The 24,331-nt window shown below is 35.7% G+C and overlaps 2 protein-coding genes and 2 long non-coding RNA genes across 8 annotated transcripts; 1 reads left to right on the top strand and 3 right to left on the bottom strand.

The window, feature by feature from the left end:
* Window positions 1-3,999: 3,999 nt before the first annotated feature.
* Window positions 4,000-6,258, top strand: LOC120006486. 2 transcript variants are annotated; one of them, XR_005470021.1, is made up of 3 exons: window positions 4,000-4,154; window positions 5,585-5,799; window positions 6,073-6,258. It is a non-coding gene; the product is annotated as an uncharacterized LOC120006486 (long non-coding RNA). The 2 variants fall into 2 exon arrangements; XR_005470020.1 differs by lacking the exon at window positions 6,073-6,258 and having other exon boundaries at window positions 5,585-5,932.
* LOC120006485 lies at window positions 5,092-14,842 on the bottom strand. Its single transcript, XR_005470019.1, has 3 exons — window positions 14,704-14,842; window positions 14,504-14,609; window positions 5,092-5,103 (listed from the first exon to the last, which is right to left on the bottom strand). It is a non-coding gene; the product is annotated as an uncharacterized LOC120006485 (long non-coding RNA).
* A 2,804-nt stretch (window positions 14,843-17,646) lies between these two features.
* LOC120006234 lies at window positions 17,647-19,138 on the bottom strand. Its single transcript, XM_038856193.1, has 4 exons — window positions 18,935-19,138; window positions 18,786-18,852; window positions 18,594-18,694; window positions 17,647-18,513 (listed from the first exon to the last, which is right to left on the bottom strand). The coding sequence occupies exons 1-4, from the start codon at window positions 19,067-19,069 to the stop codon at window positions 18,289-18,291; spliced, it is 528 nt and encodes a 175-aa protein (XP_038712121.1). The 5' UTR covers window positions 19,070-19,138; the 3' UTR covers window positions 17,647-18,288.
* Window positions 19,139-19,832: 694 nt separating this feature from the next.
* LOC120006204 lies at window positions 19,833-23,860 on the bottom strand. Of its 4 annotated transcripts, XR_005469951.1 has the most exons (4): window positions 23,447-23,714; window positions 23,060-23,331; window positions 20,361-20,472; window positions 19,833-20,256 (listed from the first exon to the last, which is right to left on the bottom strand). XR_005469951.1 is itself a non-coding variant. In XM_038856150.1 (3 exons), exons 2-3 carry the CDS (start codon window positions 23,525-23,527, stop codon window positions 23,098-23,100), a joined length of 315 nt encoding a protein of 104 aa, XP_038712078.1. In that variant the 5' UTR covers window positions 23,528-23,555; window positions 23,721-23,860; the 3' UTR covers window positions 22,714-23,097. The 4 variants fall into 4 exon arrangements, 3 of the variants coding, with proteins under 3 accessions (XP_038712078.1, XP_038712079.1, XP_038712077.1); XM_038856150.1 differs by lacking the exons at window positions 19,833-20,256; window positions 20,361-20,472 and adding an exon at window positions 23,721-23,860 and having other exon boundaries at window positions 22,714-23,331; window positions 23,447-23,555; XM_038856151.1 differs by lacking the exons at window positions 19,833-20,256; window positions 20,361-20,472 and adding an exon at window positions 23,721-23,833 and having other exon boundaries at window positions 22,714-23,331; window positions 23,447-23,550.
* Between the last annotated feature and the right edge of the window lie 471 nt (window positions 23,861-24,331).

Here is a 24,331-nt window from a genome sequence, read left to right as displayed (position 1 = left end):
GACGTGCAAAAATCGGATCGAATTATCAGAGTGTTCAGTTTTGCAAGCTTCTCAGTTGATTAGACTAGGAATCAATAGGTTCCTCTTTGTCTCCGCACACATGCAAACACGAGTTATGGGGTATCTGAAGTGTATCTCAGCGGAATGCTTCAACGCTTAAGTTAGATCAGTAGAAATTAACGCTAGTGAGATAGCTCAATATTTAGAGTCATCTCCTTAGCTAATTATCGAGATTTATCTGAGTGGAGTTCTCATTTTATAGGAATTTTGAATTACATATCTCTCCTTATTGCTGTCGAAATTTCAAGAAATGATGAGAAATAAATAAATATCTATGTAGTTATTAAATTGCTCATTATAAATTAAAATATTAAATGTTCAAGAGAAAAGAATGAAAAAAAAAACAATAAAAACAATGATGAGATGATTTTCATATTTCACAAGAATAATTATCACAATAATAATTATCACAATCACAATGTTTAAATGTTTCAATATGATCATCGAAAATGATTATAATGAAACAGAATCTTTTAGTGACCAAAATTATATAAACTAAAATGGTCAATATATATTTTTTTACAAACTCTAGATATTTTGGAATCAGTATTTTGATTATTGTGTGTGGTTGTAATGTATATGAGTGGTGATTTTCATATTTCTTTGTGGATTGAAAGTCTGAAATCCCATTTGTTCAAATACTCTCGTCCATTTTGCGATCTTGAGACCCAACAATTATCTGCTGCGACATATTGCACATGATCAATCAATTATTCAAGCGAAACTTTGAACCACCCTCTTGTTTAACAAAAACTGTACTACAGCTCCGTTTTGTAGAGCATTTGAAATTGCATATATAGTGTGTTTAGTAAAACGGTTGTGTTGATTTTCAACGCTAGCTGTTAAGCTGTGAAAAAAAAAACTGAGTTTAAAACTCTGAAATAAGCTGTGAGGTGTTTGGTGAAGTTGTTAACTATTGCTAGCGGTTAGGTTGTGTAAAATATATTTATTTGTATTATTATTAATTTATAGGTATAATTTATTATACTTATAATTACTTTAATTTAATATATAAATTTTAATATAATATATATTATATAAATTTATTAATGAATAAATATAATTATAAATGGATAAATATAAATTATTATAAGAATTACTAATTTATTAGTGTTATTAATTTATTTTAATATTTATTAAGAATTAAATACAATAATAGTACATTTTGTTGTTTATTAAGAATTTAATATATTTATCTAAATATTATTTAAATGAAAAGTAGGTGGATCCCGTAATTTTTAAATAAAAAAATAAAAAATTTAACTTTAAGCATTTGGGATCCACGTTCACATGGGTCCCACATTTAAATGGGTCCCACATTTAAATTTTTTTAAAATAAGGCTCCCAACCGCCCTTGAACAAGCTCCCATTGTTTTGCTGGGCGGTACCGCCCAGCAAAGCCATACTAGCATTTTAAGTAGTATAAAATGGCATTTGAAATTGCATCTATAAGCTTTTATATTTCAACCTTAAAATACCCATTCTACCCCACCCTTTTCAATGATATTCCAAATATATCCTAGCCCTAATCATCTCACTCTTTTCAATCTTCCTTATCATTCACAATTTCACTCTCATAATTGCACTTTGCTTCAAATCTTCAATGTTTTGGGATTCAATTGTCGGACAACCTTTTACTTGTTGAGACTTAATAAGCTATAATTTTATATAAAAACTAGCTAAAAATAATCAAGTAGACAATGTATATACATAATTAATGGTGATCACACTTGCCTACAAGGCCGGCCTAGTCCAAAGTAGCCAAAACTAGGGTTTTGGGCACCAGCCGGCCCAGGGTTACCATAATTATTTTTAAAAAAGTCTAGTTTACCCAAAAATCGCCCAACCAAAGGAGTACATGTGTTTGACTGCGTTACAGACGTTAAAGTTCTCGAACCCCTAATTTCTTGTAGAAAATCCTTAAAAATGGCAGAAAGTCCTAGCATGGAAAGCTTAGACTTGTGTTTACATATTTACAGAAGCTGATGGGGTAATTAATAGGTAGGTTATGAGTGCATAGGACACACTCTGATCATGCATTGCAGATCGATGTCGCTTGTAATCTTGCATGTTAGTTCAAAATTGTGAAAGTTTGTGAATATAATTCTTATTTTCCACATTGATAGAATATTTTCTTGTACTTATATAATTCATGGTTTTGATAGTTAGGGATATGCAGTTGAGAGATTTGTAATTTAATCACGATTCCATAAGTTATATGGGGGGTACTAGCCTGATATTGTGATATTGAGACTTTCTAGATTGATGTAGTTACTGTTTTTTGTAATATGACACAACTATATCATGCTGTTTTGGACGCCAAAATGATTAGTTACGGTCTTGTCTGCCAGTCATTTTATATTAAGAAAAATTAAAGTTAAAATTGAAAGGCTAAGTAAACATAAAAGGCATTAAAAAAGAAAAGAAAAGAAAGAGTAGGACATATATGCGCTGATGCGCATGCGCACCACCTAAGGCCTTCATTAACACACTATATACTGTAATGAGTTTTATTTGTTGACTCAAAAAGCTAATGTGGTGGAGCAGCCATCCAAAAAGCTACCTCTCTCCCCATCATGAATGAAATCGCAAGCATTCGCGCGACATCGCGCAATATATGTCTTGTTAACCTATCTCTTTGTATTTACAGATATGAACTCTCTCTGTTTTCCTGAACCGATTGAGATCTTGGATTCACAATTAACCCCATCGAATTAGTTTCTCTTTGCAGTTAATTAATGGCGTACCCTGGTTCATTGTCGGATCTCGGTAGAGAAACTGACGGGATAAAGTATGATGACTGGGAAGGTTGCGCTATTATTGGTGATGATTTACTAGTTTTTAATCCGTGTAAGTGCATTCATTACTGTCTCTGTGTGACATTAGTTTATGTTTGTGGTGGGGATGTCAGCCATTTTTTATGGTGCGTTTGATAGAGGGGTAATGGGGTGTAATGGTTATAAAAATAATTAAATTTTAAGTTTACTTGTGTTTGTTATTGCAATATAATTTTTATTCCAGTAATAATTTTTAAGTTTACACAGATATACATAAGAATATTCATTACTATTGTTTGTTACGACTATACGTTACTGATGTAACACCATTACCCTTGTTTGTTATTATTGTAATGAACCAAAATAGAAAAAAGTGAGATTATGTTTTTTATTGTTATAACTATCATGTAAAATTTTTTTAAAAATATAGATACATATGCATATATATACATACATAGCCAGACATGTGTATATATATATAACAACAATTGTTAACTATTTTTGTATATATATGTGTGTATGTATGTGTGTATATACATATATATATATATATATATGTATATATGTATACAAAAATTCTCCTATGTGGACCAAAAGTGTGGACCAAGTTTGTGGACTTGTTTTTCAACCATAGATGTGGTGGGTCCCATAATAAATGTGTGGCCCCCCACTTATGTTGTGATTGATTACAACCATTGGATTTTGGTCCACAAACTTGGTCCACACTTTTTGGTCCACATAGGAGAATTCATGTATATGTATATATATACATATATATATGTTATATATGTGTGTGTGTATGTATATGTGTATATATATACATATCTATACGTATATATATACATATATATATAAGTGCATATGTGTGTGTATAGATATATGTGTGTGTATATATGTGTATATATATATATATATAACTTATGAACTTTTAGAATTTTTTATTTTAGGTTAAGTAAAACTTCTCATTACTTTTTATTAACCAGGTCCCCCATTATGTGTAAAAAATAAGTTCAATTACTAAAATTTATTACATGAGTAAAAGTTATACTGACATAACAAATACAAATAAACTTAAAATTTAATTACTCTTATAACTATTACACCTCATTACCCTTGTACCAAACGCACCATTATACTAAACGCACCCCTAACAAGCTAGTGTAGATGTGATTTACAAATTTGTGTTTTGTGAAGTTTGGTTAGTGAAGCAGAGCGTGGTAGAACAATATATGATTTGAATCGAATTAAACCTTACGAATTTTTCAGATAATGTCAGATTGGATCTTGCACAGAAGGATCTTCCTTGGCAAAATCAAGGTAATATATCATGCTTAGATAAAACATATATATATATATATATCAGTTTTTCCCTCCTAAGGGTATAATTTGCTGGTGTAAAATGCGGGTTTCTTTAATAGTCGTTGGATTAATCTTAAGGCTGAGATCTAAAACCACAATATATACCCTCCCGTACCCCATCTCTTTCGTGCTTTCCCCTCTTCTCTTCTTTCACAGTTCATTCCTCCCTTCGCTTCATGATTTCCCTTCACCGGAAAACAATTGAAACCCATGTCGCGAATCGCGAAAATCATCCCCTTCATCAGTCTCTCGCCTTCACCTCACCGGAATCGACACCAATAACCAGAATCCACACTAGGAGACCCGTCATGATCAATGCCTCACCAAGAACTCTTACCCATAAAACATCATTCCACTAACAAGCTATTGTAAAGCAAAAGAAGGAATTGAAAAGAAAAAAGATAAACTTTTGGCTTCACCAAATTTGTTCAACCAAGACTGGATTTTAATTTGGTTGTGTTTGGTTATGATTTTAGTTTTGCCAAATCAATATATCTACGTGGGAGTGAACAGGGCTCCATTGGTGCGGAAGTTAATCTGAGAAGAAGACTTGTGAAATCCAACTCTTGTCAAAATCAACCATCAATTGCGACTTATAGAGAAAAATCATTAAGAGTGTGTTTTGATTGAAGGATTTGGAAGGAAGGAAAGAGAAGAAAAAGAGAGTTTCCTTTCAATTCATTTGTTTGAATAGTCAAGAAAAAATTAAGGGGAGAAATTTTGAAGGAATTGAAGGGAATATTTCATTAAATTTTTATCAATATTCTTCATCCCAAAATGAAGTCATTTGGAGAGAATGAATGATTTATTAAGTTATTTATATGTTAAAAACATATTTTACCTTTATACATAACACTCTAACATACAAAAATAAGAATGATTTAGTCAATTAAACTAATTTTCTTTCCTTTCTTTTTTTATCTATCCAAATATGAGAGAAGTCCCCTTCTCTTCTCTCACTTGCCCTTCCCTTCAAATCCCTCAATCCAAACACACTCTTAGCAAAATCAACTCCAGATCCACGCAGCTTACAAATCCACCATCGGTAGCGACTGATGAGCCGTGCTTGAGAACGTGTTCTGCTGCTTCTGCTCTGAATAGTTCCTGGTGAAAGCACCGGCGAGGAAATCAACTGAGGTCTCATATGTGGTCCTAAATAAAGTGAGGGAGGGTGTATGTTAGGATTTAAGATCTTAGCTGTCGGATTGATCTAACGGCTGAGATAGAAACCCGCAAAATACACCCACAATTTACACCCTTACTTGAGAAAAGCTGTGGATATATATATATGCTCAAGTTTAGACAATTATTGTCATAGCGTGTTCTATAAATATTATCCATATTGTTGCAGACTAATGAGTACATATTTTACTAAACATTCTATACAGAATTGAATCAAAGTTATCAAACTTCACAAAATCAATGGAATTACCAACCACAACAAGGATTAGCATCAACTCAAGCTGGAACAAGTGATTCAGGCCGCAACCGTGGGAGTAAAAATCCATGGGTTGCACATCTACTAAGGAATAACTCTGGAAAAACTCAAGTATCCAATGAAAAAAAGAAAGAAATCGACAAACGATATCGAGAAAAATGCCGGGTAAATATTGATTCATCCGGCATTGTTTTCCTTTTCTTTTATGTTTTTCATCTCGAACACTATTAGGATGATGGGTTTGCAATTGTATATTAGGATGATAGGTTTCCAATTTTCAATAAATATAATTCAAATTCGAATTTTAAAGAAATATAATCCTTGAAAATATATGATATGCTATCAAGGCTCTTCATCCCTTTTGGATTTTGGTTTTTCTTCTTCGTCAATTTTGTTTGTTTATTTATTTATTCCCCCCACCCCACCATTTTTTGGTAGGAAAGCAAGAAGGAAATGGAATGTGTGTTGGATCAGCTTGGTCGAGAAAATTCAAATTTGCATGACGAGAACAAGGATTTGATGATGGAAAAAGAATCTATAAACAAGAGTCTGCAACTGACAGAAACCGAGTCAATGGAACTAAACATCGAAATTCGCAATTTGACGAGTAACATGACCAACCAACAAACTGTCATTGAATAAAATAGCGATGCACTATATGTTCGTGGCGGCGATGTCAACCATTTTTTAGTGTAGATGTCATTTACAAATTTGTGTTTTGTGAAATTTTGTGGTAGAACAAAACGATTTCGATAATAATGCCGGCTTCTATTAGATCATTCCACGAAAAATTGAATAAAATAGGGTTAGAGAAAAATATATGGTTTTAATATAATCCAACAAAAGCCCCCTCTCTAATGATGGTTGACAACCTTCAATAGTATAACAAAAACGAAATCTAAGGAAACCCTAATTAAATAAAAGCAAACTCTAATTAAATAAAAATAAATAAAATATATTCTAAAAACTTTGGCTTTCCTCAAGGAAGGGCAATCTGCCTAGTTGTGATGCATTAGTTAGTCATTATTAATGTTGTGTTTTCTAGGAACAATATCCTATAGTCACCTCCCATATCAAATGTCCAAAGGGCATATCGATTACAAAAAAATGTGGTTTCTAAATTTTGGTTAACCATATATCATTATTGTTGATTTGGGGTTTACGAATTTGTGTTGACCACCTCGAATTTGTGTTGATTGTTCTTTAATTCTTTGACAGGATGATGTGTCGAGCAATACGAATCACCAGGTTGAGATTAAAAAGCTGCAGAATGAGATCATGATATTAAAGCAGACTAATTGGGAGGATTGGTTGACGAACAAAGTGCAACTGCTGCATGAAATTTCAAAATTGGAGCATGAGAATAAGTTTCTCAAAGTACAAGTTGAAGCACTATGTGAGAACATACAAAACGATCTTGATATTGGACACAAAAAAAAAAAAACATGTAATGGTAACTGAAAACTCTCATCCTTCTTCTTTTTTGAAATAATTTGATTGACTGTGATATTATCAAATTTTGAAATTACGGATATTAATGATAGATATGTTATTATATTTAAAACTTGTGCTGGTCTTGAGGAGTACCCAAATTGTATTCTTGCCTCCTTAGTTGAGGATTGCTCTCATTTACCATCTTAATGAAGTTTTTGTTTCCATTTAAAAAAAAAAGTTTTGGTAATTGAAATAGTCAAAACAAATAATATTATTGACATGTATTGTATTGAGCGTAGATTTTTGATAGAAAACTTTCCTGGAAAATGTATATAAAGACGATACATATTTATATATATGCATGACTTTGTTTAAGTCAAGCCACAAATGATATGACAGACATGAAATTTTTAATTTTTATATGACATTGACACCCCAATTAACATTAGACGGGTACGTGTTCAAAAGTTGTTGACTGGTACTACTCAAGTTGTTTGCACAAGATGGAGTGTGTTTGAAAATTCTTTTTATTTTTTAGTTTTTAAAAATCATTTTGAGTTTAGATTTTGAAAACAAATTTCAGAAATTAGGAAGTGTTAAAAATTGGTTTGGTTTGTGTTATTTGAAAATTGTTTTTAAAAACAAAAAACCAAAAACAAAAAATTGATTTGTCGAGTGACCAAAGCACAATTAAAAACCAAAGCCCGATTGGTGGTGGAGCACCACTCTTGGGATCAGTGAAAAACAAGTTCTGAAATACAAAACACCTTTTATGATTTCAGTTTTACAAAACAAGTTCCTAAAAACTAACAACCAAATGAATTTCCACACACATTTTTTTATCAAACACACTCTTAGACTTCCAAGGAACTTTAGCGTTCATGTTCCATGAATTTGATTGGGCACTGCTTTGTTGTCCGTATTCACATTAATGGCCTTGGCCGTTGGTCCACTTAAATAATACGGGAGCAATAGGTATCGTTAACAAATTCAATCATAATCAATCATGATATATAATTATACAACGTAGTAATAATGAAAGTTAATGTAATTAGGCAACGTAATAACCAAATTCAATGTAATTAGATAACGTAATACTGTTATGTCCAGTTATGAAAGAAATTATTAGGGATATATAGAGTTTTCGTAATTAATAGTCTAAATCTTTTTTTTTTTGAGAAATAAATCTTTTAACAATACGGACAGGTGTACTCATGAGATAACCCCAGATAGATTTGCTGCCACCATTTTCTGCCTTGGTTTTGCTTGCAAACAAGATTAGTGGGTGAACATATATATGACTAAATGAATAAATGTAACTAAGTGTTGATCCAGATCTGCATCCTCCCTTCTATACACCTTCGCCAAAGTCGCTTGCTTTCCGGTAACTTTTCTCCTTGGCGGCATGACTAGGAAGGTGCAAAGCTTCGATACCAACTGATGTAGGGTGGCGTGGTGGAAAGAACCCCTATTTGGATCTGTTGATTCGACACACGAATACCTTTGTTAATTTGGGTGAATACCAAGGAATTGGAAAAAGACAGTCGTCTCTTAATTTTTATTCAATTCAAAACTGAAATTTCTCAATGAGGATTACAACCTTAAATAGTAAACTAAATGAAACACTAGTCAAACCTTAAACAATTCTAACAGGAAACAAATACTTAAAAAGATACTAAACTCGTAAAAAAATAATACTAATTGATTTACAAGGAATTGATTTCCTAAAATATCAAAATAAAATATTTATCAGAAATATTTTCATGTGCTTCACCCAGCATAGCTAAGGTTGTGCACTTGTGCTTAATATAAGTGGTGAGATTGAGTTGGAATTCAACTCTGGACGTATGTTGATTTTGAAAGATGTTCTTCATGCTCCGTCCTTGAGGAAGAATTTGATCTCGAGCTACCATCTTTTCTACAAAACTGGCTCTGTAGAGAGTGTTTTTTGATGCTCGTCTATTGTTTTCTGTTTTGTTTCTCTATAAAAAATAAAAAAATAAAGTTAAAATAACTAATAATATAATATTCATATAAAAAAAAGTAATCGAAAACACAATTAATATTCCATTGTTCCATATTTTCTTATGAAAGGGGAAAACATTAAATATATGGAGGAAATAAGAACTAAAGTAAAAGAAGATGAAAATGATGATACCAAAATATCACTCTAATGAGACATTAACACGTGTCTATATTAAAGAAGACTGAATTAGGGAGCACCTCGATCAATGGTATCGTGGAAATTACTTCAGACACATCGATAAACGATCCCATAATTGTCTCTTAAGCAAATTTTCGGAGAATTTGCCCACGTAAATCTCTCCTACAATTAGATAAAATCAATTACCCAAGAATCATATAAAAGGGACCTCCACTCAAGTAAAACTCTCACACTTTTTCGCTATTAGCTAGGGAGATAGCTCTCAATACCAAGCTATCTCACTAGCATTCTTTGTTACTGACTTGTGCGCGTGTCAGAGTTTCCCCCTAAGGTACACACCTCAGAGACCCCGTAGTTCGCGTTCATTACTTGTGTAGAGAAAAACAGAAACACGGAGATTTCAAGAGTATGATCAACTGAGGCCACTGTAGACCCGAGCAAGCATATACCGAGCAATCAGTCAACTAGTCTGATTCTGCACGTCATCAGAAAAGTTAAGCAGACCCAAAAAATTTAGAACCAAAATAAAGCACTTACCACATTTCGAGCAAAAGGGGAAAAAAAGAGCATAAATAAAGCGGGTAAGGTCAAAGATGGTAGAGATTAGTGAGGAACAGAAATGCATTAACTAGGAAGAACGTGAGTAGCAGGAGAGCGTGGACAAGCTCAAGAAGGAAACAGAGCTAATATCAAAGCAACTAGCATCCAATTGCATGTCTCTAAATCTCTGCTTTGATATTAGATCTGTTCCCCTCCACAGTTGCTTGCTCGCTCTGTTTCAATCTGCCCAGTTTTAATGCATTTCTGCCCCCCACTAACCCCTGCCATCTCTTGTTCTCCTTGTCAAAATAAAAATTACACAGCTACAGCTAGCATAACATATTTATCTCAATATCTCCTCCTGGAATATCTCCTCCACGCTTGTGTGTATTGGGAACCTAATGTTAAGGTATATTTATAGCAAACATTTCCTCCAAACGTAGGAGTATTATGCGCGGTAAGTGAAACCAAGTCCAAATGTAGAAAATATGAGGAAATTAATGTGGGGTTAGTTTAAAAAGAAAAATAGACTATTTGGCCATAAAAGTCGTTGAAAACCATGCACAACCAACTCACTCGGTTGTGTGATGAATAAAAGACTCCAAGATGGAGCCCATTAAGGCCCAAACCATTTACTTCCACATTTTCCTAATGAAGCATCGATGAAGCTTCGCACATGCTTCTGCGAAATTGAAACAAAGACCTAGTCTTTTTTTTTTTGGTAGTAATTTTTCTTTATATATATGTCAACATTTGCGGTGGTCCTGGTGGACATTACATGTTTTGCTCATTGAAGAGCAAAAGGATTTTTTTTTTTAAAAAAAAAGGAAAGATAAGAGTTGTGTGACATTGGTGAGAATCCCACATTGGAAGATGATGGATTTTGAGTCTAACTTATAAGAGATGACAAACCTTCTATTGTCAACTTAGGTTTTTAGTAAAGAGTTAGACTCAAACTTGTTATGCTAGACTTGTTATGCTAAACTTGTTATGCTAAGGAAAATCCATAATCTAACACATATTTTCCGGACTTAACCAAGGACGTTAGGCATTGAGGAACAAATCTGTGCGGGTCTTGATTCACAGCGAAAAATATCTTAATATTTGGAATCCAACCCAATTTCTCCTAAGGTCTTGATTCAGAGCGAAAAATATCTTAATATTTGGAATCCAACTCAATTTCTATTCTTCGTGAGACACATAATCAACCTCTTCAGTCAACATTGACTGACTAGATAAAAGCAAATGAAATTTTCCGCACATTCGGGGAAAATGAATAAACCTTACCCTAATTTTCTTACAATTAATTAATTATTTATTTATGTCCAATTTATTATTGGTTCTTACGGTCATTCCAATTTATTATTGGTTCTAATGGTCGTTTACTTGTACGAAAATGTCTGCAATCAGTGGCGGAGATAGGCGGGTGGAGTGGGGTATTTTAACTAATATCAGATTGGTACTTAATAGGTTATTTTGGTATATAATTGTTTATCATTATAGAAAGTGCGACCCCAGTGACAATCCATCCCAACTCCGCCACTGTCTGCAATATTCTTTTAATAAAAAAATAAAGGATTAAGGGCTGTCATTGTAATTGTATGCATTATCATGCCACGTAAGGCTTTCTTCCTCCTTTACAACCTTACACTGTCAAGGGCAGATTAAAAGGACAATCAATAAATGCACTCACTCTATGTTGCATGATATAGAGAAAAAGGCAAAGATTGGTACTTAACAGTTCTCCTTAAAAATAGAATCGACAAGAATTTATTGGTTGGCCAAAAATCTATCACAGAGTTGTTGTTTTAAGGACAGAGCACCAAAAACAGACAGAGCAGATCCAATTAGCTTAATTAAGACCAGATCATCAAGATTCTAATTTCTGACATCGCGGCCTCTTTTGGGGAGACTCAACATATAATATACTCTGAGGCTATTATTGCATACACATCAAATTCTCTAAAATATAGTATAATGAATCATTTTACAGTTATACATAATTACAATTAAACAACTCTTCACATCCGTAATAATTTGAAGAATGGGTAGAGATGAAAGATTAACCAAACAAACATTTGTGGTATTGTACCACATTGAGCCAAAAACCCATGTTAGTTTTGTCTCTAAAAGGATCTTCAAGTCTTATGAGGTTGGACACCTCTTATTAAGTGAATAAAACTTCACATTTGTGGGCTCATACTAGACCCAACGAGTGGACTAGATGGATTAGGATTTATCATGTGGTACCCTTCATCTTGTGGGTGGTCTATATCCAAAAGAGTCATAGGTGACCCAAACACCATCGAGTGGAGGTCTTGAGGATCGAGTAAATGTTTCGATACCATGTAATAATTTGAAGAATGAGTAGAGAAGAAAGATTGATCCAACAAACACTTGAAGTATTGTTTCACATTGGGACAAAGGCCCATGTGGATTTTGTCCCTAAAAATGCCAATGTTACGAGGTTGAACTCCTCTTATTAAGTGAGTGGAACTCCCACATCTAATCGATGAGGAATTCCTAACAACATCAACTCCTATAAGACATGAAAATGCAACCTCTCTTTAGGTATTATGTTTAGTAACCAGATTGGAGATCAAAGTTTATGTAGAGTTGCATACATACCAATTGTTGGAAACACATAAAAATCACGCATTAAGAAAATAGAAAGAAGTTAAATGGCTTATAAACAAGTAGTTGGACTCAATCTCACAAGTCATGGTTTTGTGAACCATTATGGCTCCAACCACTTGTGAATAAGCTCAATTTTAGGCGCATATTTTTAAGATGGTATTAGAGCGGGATTGTGGGATGTTTGGGCCCCAAAAGGAGGCTTGTATTTAGGTCCAAAGTGGCTTTGGTAAGTGTAAGCCCAAAGAGGCTACACATATTTGGTGTTAGTCCTAAAAGAGACCATACAAATTTGAGGCCCAATATTGTCTAATTTGGGGATTTTAATGTGAGATGAGTGTTGAAGACCCACACAAAAATCACGCTTTGAAAAAATACAAAGAAGTTACGTGCCTTATAAACAACAAGCTCACAAGCCATGATTTTGTTGAAGTTTTGTTATGCATTCTGCATCGTTGTTCAGAGTGTTTATATATTCACGTAACATATATATGCAGTATATGAACTCCAGGCATTTTGAAGATTTACTTCATGTAGAGGAACTGAGTAAGCTTTTGTGCTTTAACAAAATCGCCACGCTGTCGTGCTTGCAAGATGTGAAACATGATATGGATTCGACGTTTGATGCATCTGCTTTGATCAAAGATAAGCTTAGTTTCTTCTCTGAGTTGGGTACACTCGCTCCTGATCTCCTTGATTTTCTTTCTCACTGTTAGAAAAGTAAAAGGATCTATATTTTTCACTATATGTTGATTGTGTACAACATGCCTTTATATAGGCGTTAGAAAGGAAAAGTAAGAAAAATAATGTCAATAAAGTAAATCAAAGATGTTGATATCTTTGACAAATTCAAAGATTTTGTTGATTTGTCAAAGATATCATTGATATTTTGTAGATATCTTTGACAAATTCAAAGATTTTGTTCATTTGTCAAAGATATCAAAGATTTTGTTGATATCTTTGACATCCCCCCTCAAACTCAAGTTGGTGCAGTAGAAGTAAGCTTGAGTTTGGAAACTAAGTCTCTGAAACGACCTGGTAGGAGTGGCTTGGTGAAGAGATCAGCAGGTTGGTCAAGAGTGGATATTGTCAAAGATAAATTTCAAAGATATCAAAGATTTTGTTGATATCTTTGACAGAATTGAATAGAAAGAAACCAACAAACTGAGAAGCCAAAAAAGGAGCAGTCCGGCGACACGCACCAAAACTCAAACACAAAAGGATGGGGATCCAGCTCTGAGAATCGAGGCTATCAAAAAGCAAGAAAAAATCCACATGGGAACCCAATAGAGCAGTCAAAGGAACACCAAGACTGCACGCAGAAATCCGGAATGGGACCAAAGAGGGCAAATAGTAAGATTAACAGCAGCAAAACTCCGAGAAGGGACCCATCTCTAGAGAAGCCTTAAAAACGCAGCAAAAGGACTCCAAGAGAGGACCGAGATCTTAGCACCAAGAGCGATGGTAGAAACAGCAGGGAAAAGCAGCCAGAAACATGGACACCACCATACAGCAGCAGGAGGCCGAAGGAACGAACTGCGAGGAACCATGCTCAAACTGATGAAAAGGCAGAAGAAGCAATCGGGTCTAGCTAGGGGTCCGAGCAAAGGAGTACCCCTGGAAGAGCACGACTAACGGCGGAAGGAGCACCGCCACAGAGGACACCAAAACTCAAGAAAAGAGAAGAACATCTCAAAGGAGACCGCAACCGACTGGGGACGGACCCAAAACCAAGATCCCACCTAAGGAGTGTTGGACCAAGGCTGTAATAATATGTGTTGTATCAATGGTAGTACGTACACTACTCTGGAGTGCCTCAACAGGAGTGGCTCCGATACCATGTTAGAAAAGTAAAAGGATCTATATTTTTCACTATATGTTGATTGTGTACAACATGCCTTTATATAGGCGTTAGAAAGGAAAAGTAAGAAAAATAATGTCAATAAAGTAAATCAAAGATGTTGATATCTTTGACAAATTCAAAGATTTTGTTGATTTGTCAAAGATATCATTGATATTTTGTAGATATCTTTGACAAATTCAAAGATTTTGTTCATTTGTCAAAGATATCAAAGATTTTGTTGATATCTTTGACACTCACTTCCCTTTGCCCTGCTTTTATGCACTTTTGCTCCTCACCAATCTCTGTCATCTCCTTCTTCAATCTTTCCATCCTTGCTTTAATGTCATCTTCGTTATCAATCTGTCAGTTCACATCCAACAAAACAAGAGTTAAAACAGAATCACAACTAAAATGTGCAAAACGTATGTAAATATTAGTAATGTAATATACATACCTGAAGTCCTCTCAGTCTTGGAGCAGAGTAGCTCTTCTCAATGTTGTTCAAATATGTCTTGCTATGCCCCATTGCTTTGTTTTTCTTAATTTGTCTAGAAAGTCTTGTCGACTCAAACAACTGTGAATTGCTAGATAGAAGAAGCAGCTGGAGAATGAGTTTCTGATGAAGCTGGAGTACATATTTATAGGATGCAAGTAGTTTATCACTGTAACATTTTTGTTTCAATTCCACTCAATTTCGATGAATCAAACATGTAGTTTCGAAGGAACTCGTCTTGGAAGTAAAGTTCGTTCTTTTGCCATGTTAGCTCGCTCGAACATTCAATGGAATCGCGAGTGTCGCTTATGGTCAATTTTGGGGTCAGTGGACCATCAATGCCATCAAAGTTCTGAAGAAAAAAAAAAGTGGGTTTGTGCGTTTATTATAAGGTAATAACGTAGGCGATTACAAAAGACGAACTTCTAGTAACAATATACAATCAATTGTGCTCAAAAATCGTAAATTGTCGTTAGAAAAATGAATCTTTTTGGTAAGAAACAACAAAGTACAAGTCCTATTGGCTGAGATTGAATCATCATGCGTCTCCGAACTCCCTTGTTCAATGTCGCAGGAGAGTCTGTCGCGAGATTTCACTCGAATCTGTACCTTGTTTTAAGTTCAGGATCTCTCATTTCTCTATCTGCCTATATCTGCATTTCTTGGTCTACGCTCTGAATCAATTGTGTTGCTACTCGAGCGCATAAATTGTTGGTGATGAGGACAACTTGCTCTATCGTTTACATGCCTTTATTCATCAGATTCTCTGTCTCGTTTGTGTCGTTTACTCAAACCAAATCAAGATCTTACCATATATCTGCTCTCTCATCTCTCTTCATATCTTCTTTATGCACTAAGTTGATTCAAGTTGCAGATCAACTATGTTGTTCACTTATTCTACTGAATTCGAATATTTCAGTTTATCAGAGTTTCTTCTTTCTCGTTCTTTCTCCATGTAATTTCCCAACTTCTTTCCCCTTCTTCTTTCTCAAGCATACCTTCTTTCTTTTTTTTTAGTTTCTCTGGGCCTTCTCTTGACTATTGAGTTTGTTTAGCCTGTGGGCTATCCGAGATTGTAGTGGGGCTCTCTTTTGAATTTTGAACTTTTGCAGTCCGTTCTGTCCGACTCTGAGAGTTTGGGTCTGCAGAATTTTGAAAATCTGTCCGTTGTGGCATCTCTCAGATCTCCGGTCACCGGATTTTTACTTTCCAGCCAAACATGCCATCTTCCCTTTCAGCCGTCTTTTCGCAGCAGAGCTTAATTCTGAGGCCATCGCATCTATGCTTTCGTCTTCTTTCTCACTAGACCCCTTGGTATGATTATAGCAAAAACTCATCCTCATTAGATTCCGAGCATCATATGCGCTTCTTCAAGCATTGTAACAAGAAATCCCGCAGTTCGGTTATTTGGCCAGGAATCGTTGTTGAAATCAACATCCGTCCTACATCTAGTCTCTTTCTTTGTTTTGTAGCTTCATCAAAAGTAAAAAATTCACCCATCAAGCCCCCCGGTTGGGGTGCCGGTAGTGCACGGGATAGGGTGGATGATGATGGCAGGTAAGTGGTTGGCGGTGGTTGTGGGTGTGATGATGGGTAAGCTGTCAAAGGTGGAGTTTTCTAAGCTAGAGGAAACCAGTTGACTTACGCAGGAGTAGCACAATTTACCCAGGCTGCTGGTATAGGCAGAGCAATAAATGTATGCAACACTTGGAGGAAAATTTCCTAATAAAAGTAAGAAGCAATCAAGTTTTTTTTTTTTTTTAAAAAGATCATCTGACAAAGCTTACTGTCTTTTAATTAAGTTCTTCTTCTTCTTTTTTTTTTTTCCCATTTATCTGCATTTTCTAGGAGTCTGATTTACCTATGGTTGGTAACAAAAATGAAGATTTGAATAGGGAGAACGGACGCTTGAGGAGGTCAGAGAGAGATCAAAGATCTCGTAGATCAAAGTCTGCAAGCAAGAGCAGCTGAGAACCAGAGATTAATGACTGAAACCAATTGGGTTAGGCTTATTAACACCGCTACAACTAGATCCTTATATCATAATTGATTATGTATATTGTCCACTATTATACACTTGATTATGATTGTCCTTGGTGTTAGATTTTGGACCCCCATTGTCCACCCCCTAAAAGGCCTATTAGAGGGTGGAGAGTAGCCCTCATTTAAACAAGTCACCAAGACCATTCCCAGCCGATGTGGGACTCCAACACTCCCCCTTCACACATGGGCTGGGCTTTGTTTACCCTAGTCTCCATGGGAAGGTGGTAAGTGCGGGCCTCCATCATCGGACCACTTTTGTGACTGGGCCTTGCTCCGATACCATGTTAAAAATCCCATCAGGGCACAAACCCAAGCCAAGCCTCCCCACCATCTCGGCCCATTGGGCCGTGGCAGTTCCAAGCCCTTCCATTTGGAAAAGGCTTGACAAGTGTTTGAAGGCCTGCACCAGCTTATATGCTGGATACAAGACCCCTCAACAACCGATGTGGGACTTTTCGTCCTAACACTCCCCCGCACTCGTGGACTGGGTATCTATGCCCAAGGCCCAACGAGTGGACTTCTTATCGGGGACGAGCGCACACCTGCTCCGATACCATGTAGAAAATCCCACGATGGCACAAACCCAAGCCAAGCCTCCCCACCATCTCGGCCCATTGGGCCGTGGCAGTTCCAAGCCCCTTCCATTTGGAAAAGGCTTGACAAGTGTTTGAAGGCCTGCACCAGCTTATATGCTGGATACAAGACCCCTCAACAACCGATGTGGGACTTTTCGTCCTAACACTTGGTATGAGACGACATGAATTGTATTCTGGTCTCTCTTTTACAAAATGAAACTTGGCAATCTTACAATAGGCTTGAAACTAGGATTAGAATATGACATGAATTTTGCTGTTTATTCAGTTTAGGACAAAAACCACAAGCTTCTTGGATAATACTATAATAGAGACCAAAATGACAAAAATTTAGTGGCGTAATCAAAGCGACGGACTAAATCGCATCATCAACCTTAGCCTTTTATTTGTAAGTTAGTTTCCAATCCTGCTACAAAAAGACACTCACACTAATCAAGAGAAAAAAATTACACACCAAAAAGACACAAACACGTAGGTTAGGGTTTTGATGCAGAGCGTGATAGTACAAAGCGACTTTGATACAATAAAGACAGTTTCTACCAGATGAATCCACCACCACGAATTAAACAAAGTAAATCTCTAATTTTATTTAAATAGACACAATCTCTCTTTTTAAAAAGACAAGGAGTTTAGACTAGGGTTTTGAAAACCGGACCGGACCGACCGATCAAATTGGTTCAACCGATGATTGGGTACTTATCTGGTCCAATGAATTTGACAGAACCGGTTGGTCAAACCCCGTTTTGATCTCGGTTTATCATTTAAACCGTGAATTGGAAGGTTTTTCGGTTCAAGGACCGGTCCGGTTTTCAAAACCTTGTTTAGACCCATAAACAGTTTAAACAAAACGAAACAAATCTGACGGAAGACTGCTCAAGCAGTCACTATACATCAGGTTTGCAGACAGTAATCAGGCTCCACCATATACCAAGGCAATCGCCATGGCGTCAACATAGAGTCGTTCGTAGAAGTTCTTCTCAAAGTTCCGCCTGTTCTCCTCGAACTTTACGGCGTGTTCAGATTTCATCTCTTCCTGTTGGGCTTTCACTTGGGTTTGCTGCTGCTTCATGCGTTTTAGTTCTGCTCTCTTCTTCGAAACCTTGGCTCTCAGCTCCTCGACCTCGAGTTCTATAGCCTTCATTTAATTTTGATTGGGAGAACAATTGAGAAAATTGTTTAAAGCATTCAATTGATAAGAAATCTAATGGTACGAACCTCAAAGCTCCTTTCCTTTGTCCTACAACCCAGTCGTGATCCTGTGGATTTGGCCTTTTTCTGTGTCATCAGTGACATGACTGATCCCCTCGCGTGATTTCCTGTTTCAGGAAATTTTTGAAAGGCAGAGATTTGTCAATAAATATGGGTGTCTCCACTCACTCCATAATCATTATTGTCAAAATTCCTCACTCGGAAGTTCGTCGGCGTCTGCGTCTGCTGTGCCTTCCTTTATTTTCCTACTCCCCACTCTGTCATTCTGATTCGCCAAGAAAAATAATCAATTGTCATGTTAGAAATTAATTTGTAAATCAAATTAAGAGACTAATTTGGAAAATTACCGACAGCCTTATGTTCAGAAATCGTTTGGGCCTTTTACGGATAATATTTATGGGACTTGTTTTGCACACCCAATTTCGTCCACTCTTGATTCTTGAAGAAGAGAGTGGATACCAACGCCATAACAATAGCTTCATGTTTTTGCACTGTGAATCAACTACAAAAAGCTGTTGAACTTTGAAGATGGACCGAGTATTTATGTAACACAAATCGTGAAGAGTAAGGAAGTTGAAGATGGATCGCGCGAGGTCGAAAGTGAATCGCGCGATTCTGTGCCGCTAAAGGACACCGAAAGATGACCGTTTACTCAATCGGTCAATGTTCCAACTATGACTGTCAGTTGTGTATGTCAGTCACAGAATTAAAAGTTGCGGACAGAGATCTAATTCTAATTGTTAGCTTCTGGAAGATGAAATGCTATATATTTATTGATCTATTGATTATTTGACTCTTGTTTTTTTTTTTTTTTTAAAATTTTCAATTTAGATTTTATTTATCAAATTGGACTTGTTTTATTAACTAAAGGATTTGGCATGTTTATTGTGTTGGTAATTTCCTACTTTGTAGTTGTAATTAACTAATTAAGTGAATATTTATTTAATTTATTATAAAATTATTACTATTTATAAATAATTTAAATAATTTTTTAAAAAACAACCCTCAAGGTCAACTGGTTGAATCGATGAACATATCGGTTTTGATAAAAATGCTTATATTTCATCAGATTTTCTAACTTATTACAGACTAGATTACAAATTCCTTAATGCACACAAATACTCGGGATTCCACAATTTTTCCTGATTTCCTGCATTCCATCATGCAGGCTAAATCCACCTACATCAGGAGCCAGATGTGCTCTGCTTTGAAATGCAACACATTTGACTGCCTAAGAACTTTTAGTAGGTGAGAAATGCTTGAGCCTCTTTTAGCTATATATATTAGGAAGAGCACAACAAATCCTTGATATGAAACAATATCATTCCCATGAAGTGATCTTAAATGGGACATCATCTTTCTAAAGCAGAATAATCTTATGAGTATCATAAACCAGCTGGTCTCTTCTTGTGGCCATTTCCTGCTCTTCTTGACCCAAACCAGACTGAAAGCAGGCATTCTCAGGCAACTCAGTAAGGAATCAAGTCAAGGACAAAAGAAGTAACAACATTTAGCATGTTGACTTCCTTGACCCATAATTCCATATGGCCCCAAGTACTCACGCAATCCAGCTCCAAAAAGGTTGAAAACATCTTCTTGAATCTTTGCAGCACCAAACCTTAATGGACGACTTGGAAGGGAACTTCTTACATGTACCACCTTCGCTGGACTGAAAATATACTCATAATCAGGACAATATATACTACAGTAACTATTTTACTAACCTACAAACATTCAGACAGGTAAGAAACATGTTAAGTAGAAGATAGGTACATTATATGCCCTAGCATGTAGAGTGAGAGTATGTGCAATCCGTTTATTTTGGTCCAAGTCAAAGCAAAGACGTTCTGAGATCTTCGCATAATTGGTCGAGTCAGTGTTGAACCTGATAAGGAGTAACATACAAAAACAATGAGTAAGTGGAACAACATTGTTAGTAAAACTTAAATAGGCATGGAGAAAACATTATAAGACAACTAAACCCTTTTCCATGAAATGCAAAGATGAAACCAAGAAGAATAGAAGCAGATGCAAAGCTAATCTAGGAAAAAATTGAGAGAGAACAGGACATAGATTTTTGTTGGGAAGTAGAAGATTCGGTTGTGATATTTCCGAATCCTTAGAAATTTGCATGGATTTATTGCTGTAAATATAGAATTAGTCAACTCCTGTAAATTAGGAAAATTTATTAATTAGGTTAGCTTGTGCAGTTAATTAGTTCCTATCTTTATGCCTTGTATTTTCTATAAGAAGGAAACATGTAAAGCTTTTGATTACTGAGTCAACATACAGAATTCATTCTCCAAATAGTACTCTGTTTGTAATTTAAACAAGATAGCCCTTCATGGAAAGACACCACAATTTCTACATGCACTTAATTAATAATGAGTTCCTCCAATCAAACAAGATCATGTAAACCATAATTATATCAAGTTTGATTGCATTTACTCTTCCTCTTTTCTGCAGGAGTGAAAAAAGATCGAGAGCTATTTTCACCTCCATTTGAACTCTATGATTGTAGCTTCCAACTACATTTTCATAACAGTACTACCAATAGTCACCTAACAACCTTCAAATTGCCAGACATCTCCATCACTTCATAGCAACCGAAAGGAATAACAAACACATCTACAGTACATAACTGAAGCTTCGTCAATAAGGGTGACCACGTATACTGTATATATACTTTTTCAAAAACAGAAAAGACATTAAACGAGTACTTGCATTTTTCAGCTTCAACTGTGTTTTCGCGAACAAATAATATATATAGTTGAGGTACTGAATATGCACTGCATCATCAGATTGCTAAGTTAATAGGTAAATTCGAGACCAAAAAAACAACATATATTGTCATATTGATTAAACAAGCACATCTGATGGAACCAATAAAATTTCCGATGCATCACGTTGTGATTTTTTTCCTAGAAAAATGAACACAGACAGTTTTATCATGCCTAATTGCTTATAATTTTACTGCTTGTTGAATTCACAACAAAAACCCAAGTTGGTGATTTGTATACCGAAAAAGGGAGAGAGAAAAGATATACATTATATTCCTATTTTCCAATAACATCAATTTGGGCATGAACACCAGCTTTTTGAGACGCACTAAGATAAAAGACAATGTATCTCCAATTCACATTTGCTAATTACATTGATTTGGCTCAATCAAATAAAAAAAAGAGTACTCGCCTAACAATAGGGGGTGCCCCTCATTTACACCACAATCTAATAAATAGATCCATAACATCTAAAAGAGACCAACTATGTAAATTAATATTTCCAGATATATAAAACTAAGGTGCCTATGCTGTCCATAAAGAAGAACTCCCAATCGAATTGTGTTTCAACAACTAAAAATGCTATGATTTCTGTTGAGACAAACTCCCCCAGAGATGGCTAGCAGGACCCTTGCGGTTATTGGAAACATTAATCTAGAAGAAGGGGAGGTTAATAGGGTGTGTGATTGCATTGTTACAATGCAAGACTACAACTTGATCACATGTTAGTCATCATCATTATCATCACCATCAAGCCTTTATCCCAAATGTCTTGGATTATTGTTCATAAAGTCTGAAGAGTTTACACTAACAGCCATTCTCCTAATTTATCCAGGCTTGGGATAAGCTGTATGACCAAGAAGGGTTCATTAACCACATGGTTGTTTACTTATAGAATGTAAACTTGTTACATTCCCAAAACATCCTTAGTAGAGAGGACTTGGAGATTTGTGTACAACATTCCTGCTTCACTAGCAGAATGGAAGTAAATTTCTAATAGGAACCTATACAACATTTTTTTTAATCTCATATACAATTTCAACAATGGCATATCTTCAAATGCGCCTCAAAGATGTGGTTTTATTTTTTTCTTTTACTTCACCAACAGAATACCTCTACAGTCATGGTGAGTAACCTCAACAGGCATGGTGAGTGTAAACTAGTGATATTTACAAATCACACAGATTAGTGGTGCTATTGCACAATGCAAGCCAAAGTCCAACTTGATGAACAAGGGCAGCAGGAAAGTGGCATAAGTATAGACTTCCAGCTTCAATGTAAATGCAGAGATTTTCCCAATACAGGTCTACAATGTTAAATTGCAGAGAACATAATAAAAGAGCATGTTATCGCAAATAATGTAAAAGTAGAACATAGTTGAAAACACAAATTCAATTATTAACATTCTCCTCCATCTTTTCCTTAATTCATCCTTAATTTACAAAATGAACAACCTCCCTTTCCCTTCCCCTACGGTGCTATCAGCAAATTCACAATCAACTAAGGAAATAGGAAATCGCATGCCAAAATTATACACACATTATTTATACAGCTATACCCTTCCATCTTTCCTTATTTATCCCTCTATCAACATAAGGACAACCTGCCTCTTCCCTCCCCCACAATGCTATCAGCGAATTCACAATTAACAAAAGACATAGGAAACGGCATGCGAGTAATTTACATACGCACAGATTCAGGGTTTAGTGGATCCAAGAGTGAATGAGGTATCAGCTTCCACCATGTCCTCCACGCAAGAAGGCAAACAGCACGTAGTCGACGGAGAGTTGGAGATCGACGTTCTCCTCAATCGCCAGCTTGTACTCCTCCCTCATTCTGGCGCATTCGGATTCCATCTCCTCGAGTTTGGCCATCGAATTGTCGAGCCCCTTCTTCATCAGCTGAGTCTTTGCTTTCTTCTTGGCCAATTTCGCACTCAGCTTCTCCGCTGTCGCCTTCCGTTTCTTTGGGGAAAAAAAAAAAAGCTTCGTTAAAAGTGACGAAACAGATAGAGATCTCAGATCTGAGATTCTGAATGTATTTCACAGTTCACACTTCAACAGATACAATCGTACAAACCTCACGTCGGCTCCTCTTAGTCTTGCGACGTGGCTCAAGGCCGTCGGCCTTAAAATTGTTCAGTTTCTTCTTCGTAGACATGACTGATCTCCACGCTTGAGTGGCTGTGCCGTTCTCGAAATAAAAAAGAAAATTAGAGATTTGTTGATACCAAATTCGAATCAGAAGTGTAATTAGCGATTCAAATTCCTTAATTTTGCGAATATCACAACTTTTCCGATTCTAATCTGTTCACATATGATTCAGTTTAATTAAAACTACACAGAAATTGAACCTCGCAGACAAAAGATCTTATTCAGATACGATCGTTTTGCGAAGTAGATAAATCTAGATAATAATGTAATTTATAAGCGTGAGATTGTGTGTAATTAAAGTCTTCCTAGAACTTCTAGATGCAAGATTTTCAACAGATCGAACGTCTGTGGTCTGCAGAAAGCGCCGACCCTAAATCGCGCGACGCTCAACTTGCTCGCGCGACGTTCTTCCCTCCTGAACCGTTGTACAGACGCGTGCACTTGGTATTTTACATTTGACAATGTGACACGTCTCTATATAATTATTATAAATAAGCAGCTAATTATCCTTAAAACAACAATTAATTTGTAAGAACCATTCTTCGTTAGAAATTACTGGTTAAAAGTAGGATAAGAGAGAGATGTTTTCCACGGAATATTACTTAATTAATAAGTAGCAAAGATGAGCACGTTTTGACTAACCGACTTAATGGTATGAATTAGTTTTAAATAAGAGAAATGTTTGCATGGGGTGATAAAAAGAGAAATCAAATAAAGAGGTTATTTTCACTAGACATCACAATGTCTAAATGTTTGGTGTCGTGCATAAACAGCACCAAATTAAACATGATTGACATAATTATTCTTCAAT

Source organism: Tripterygium wilfordii, chromosome 9, assembly GCF_013401445.1.
Source record: "Tripterygium wilfordii isolate XIE 37 chromosome 9, ASM1340144v1, whole genome shotgun sequence".
NCBI classification, from domain to species: Eukaryota; Viridiplantae; Streptophyta; class Magnoliopsida; order Celastrales; family Celastraceae; genus Tripterygium; species Tripterygium wilfordii.
The sequence above is the reverse complement of the archived record's forward strand: the minus strand, read 5'-3'. Positions and strand labels throughout refer to the sequence as shown.

Coding starts and splice junctions, on each gene's coding strand:
- LOC120006204 (XM_038856150.1), bottom strand. CDS start 23,527: ATGTCTACGAAGAAGAAACTGAACAATTTTAAGGCCGACGGCCTTGAG. Junction 23,332..23,446: donor CTAAGAGGAGCCGACGTGAG/GTTTGTACGATT, acceptor TTTTCCCCAAAG/AAACGGAAGGCGACAGCGGA.
- LOC120006234 (XM_038856193.1), bottom strand. CDS start 19,069: ATGAAGCTATTGTTATGGCGTTGGTATCCACTCTCTTCTTCAAGAATC. Junction 18,853..18,934: donor TTCTGAACATAAGGCTGTCG/GTAATTTTCCAA, acceptor TTGGCGAATCAG/AATGACAGAGTGGGGAGTAG. Junction 18,514..18,593: donor CAAAGGAAAGGAGCTTTGAG/GTTCGTACCATT, acceptor AATTAAATGAAG/GCTATAGAACTCGAGGTCGA.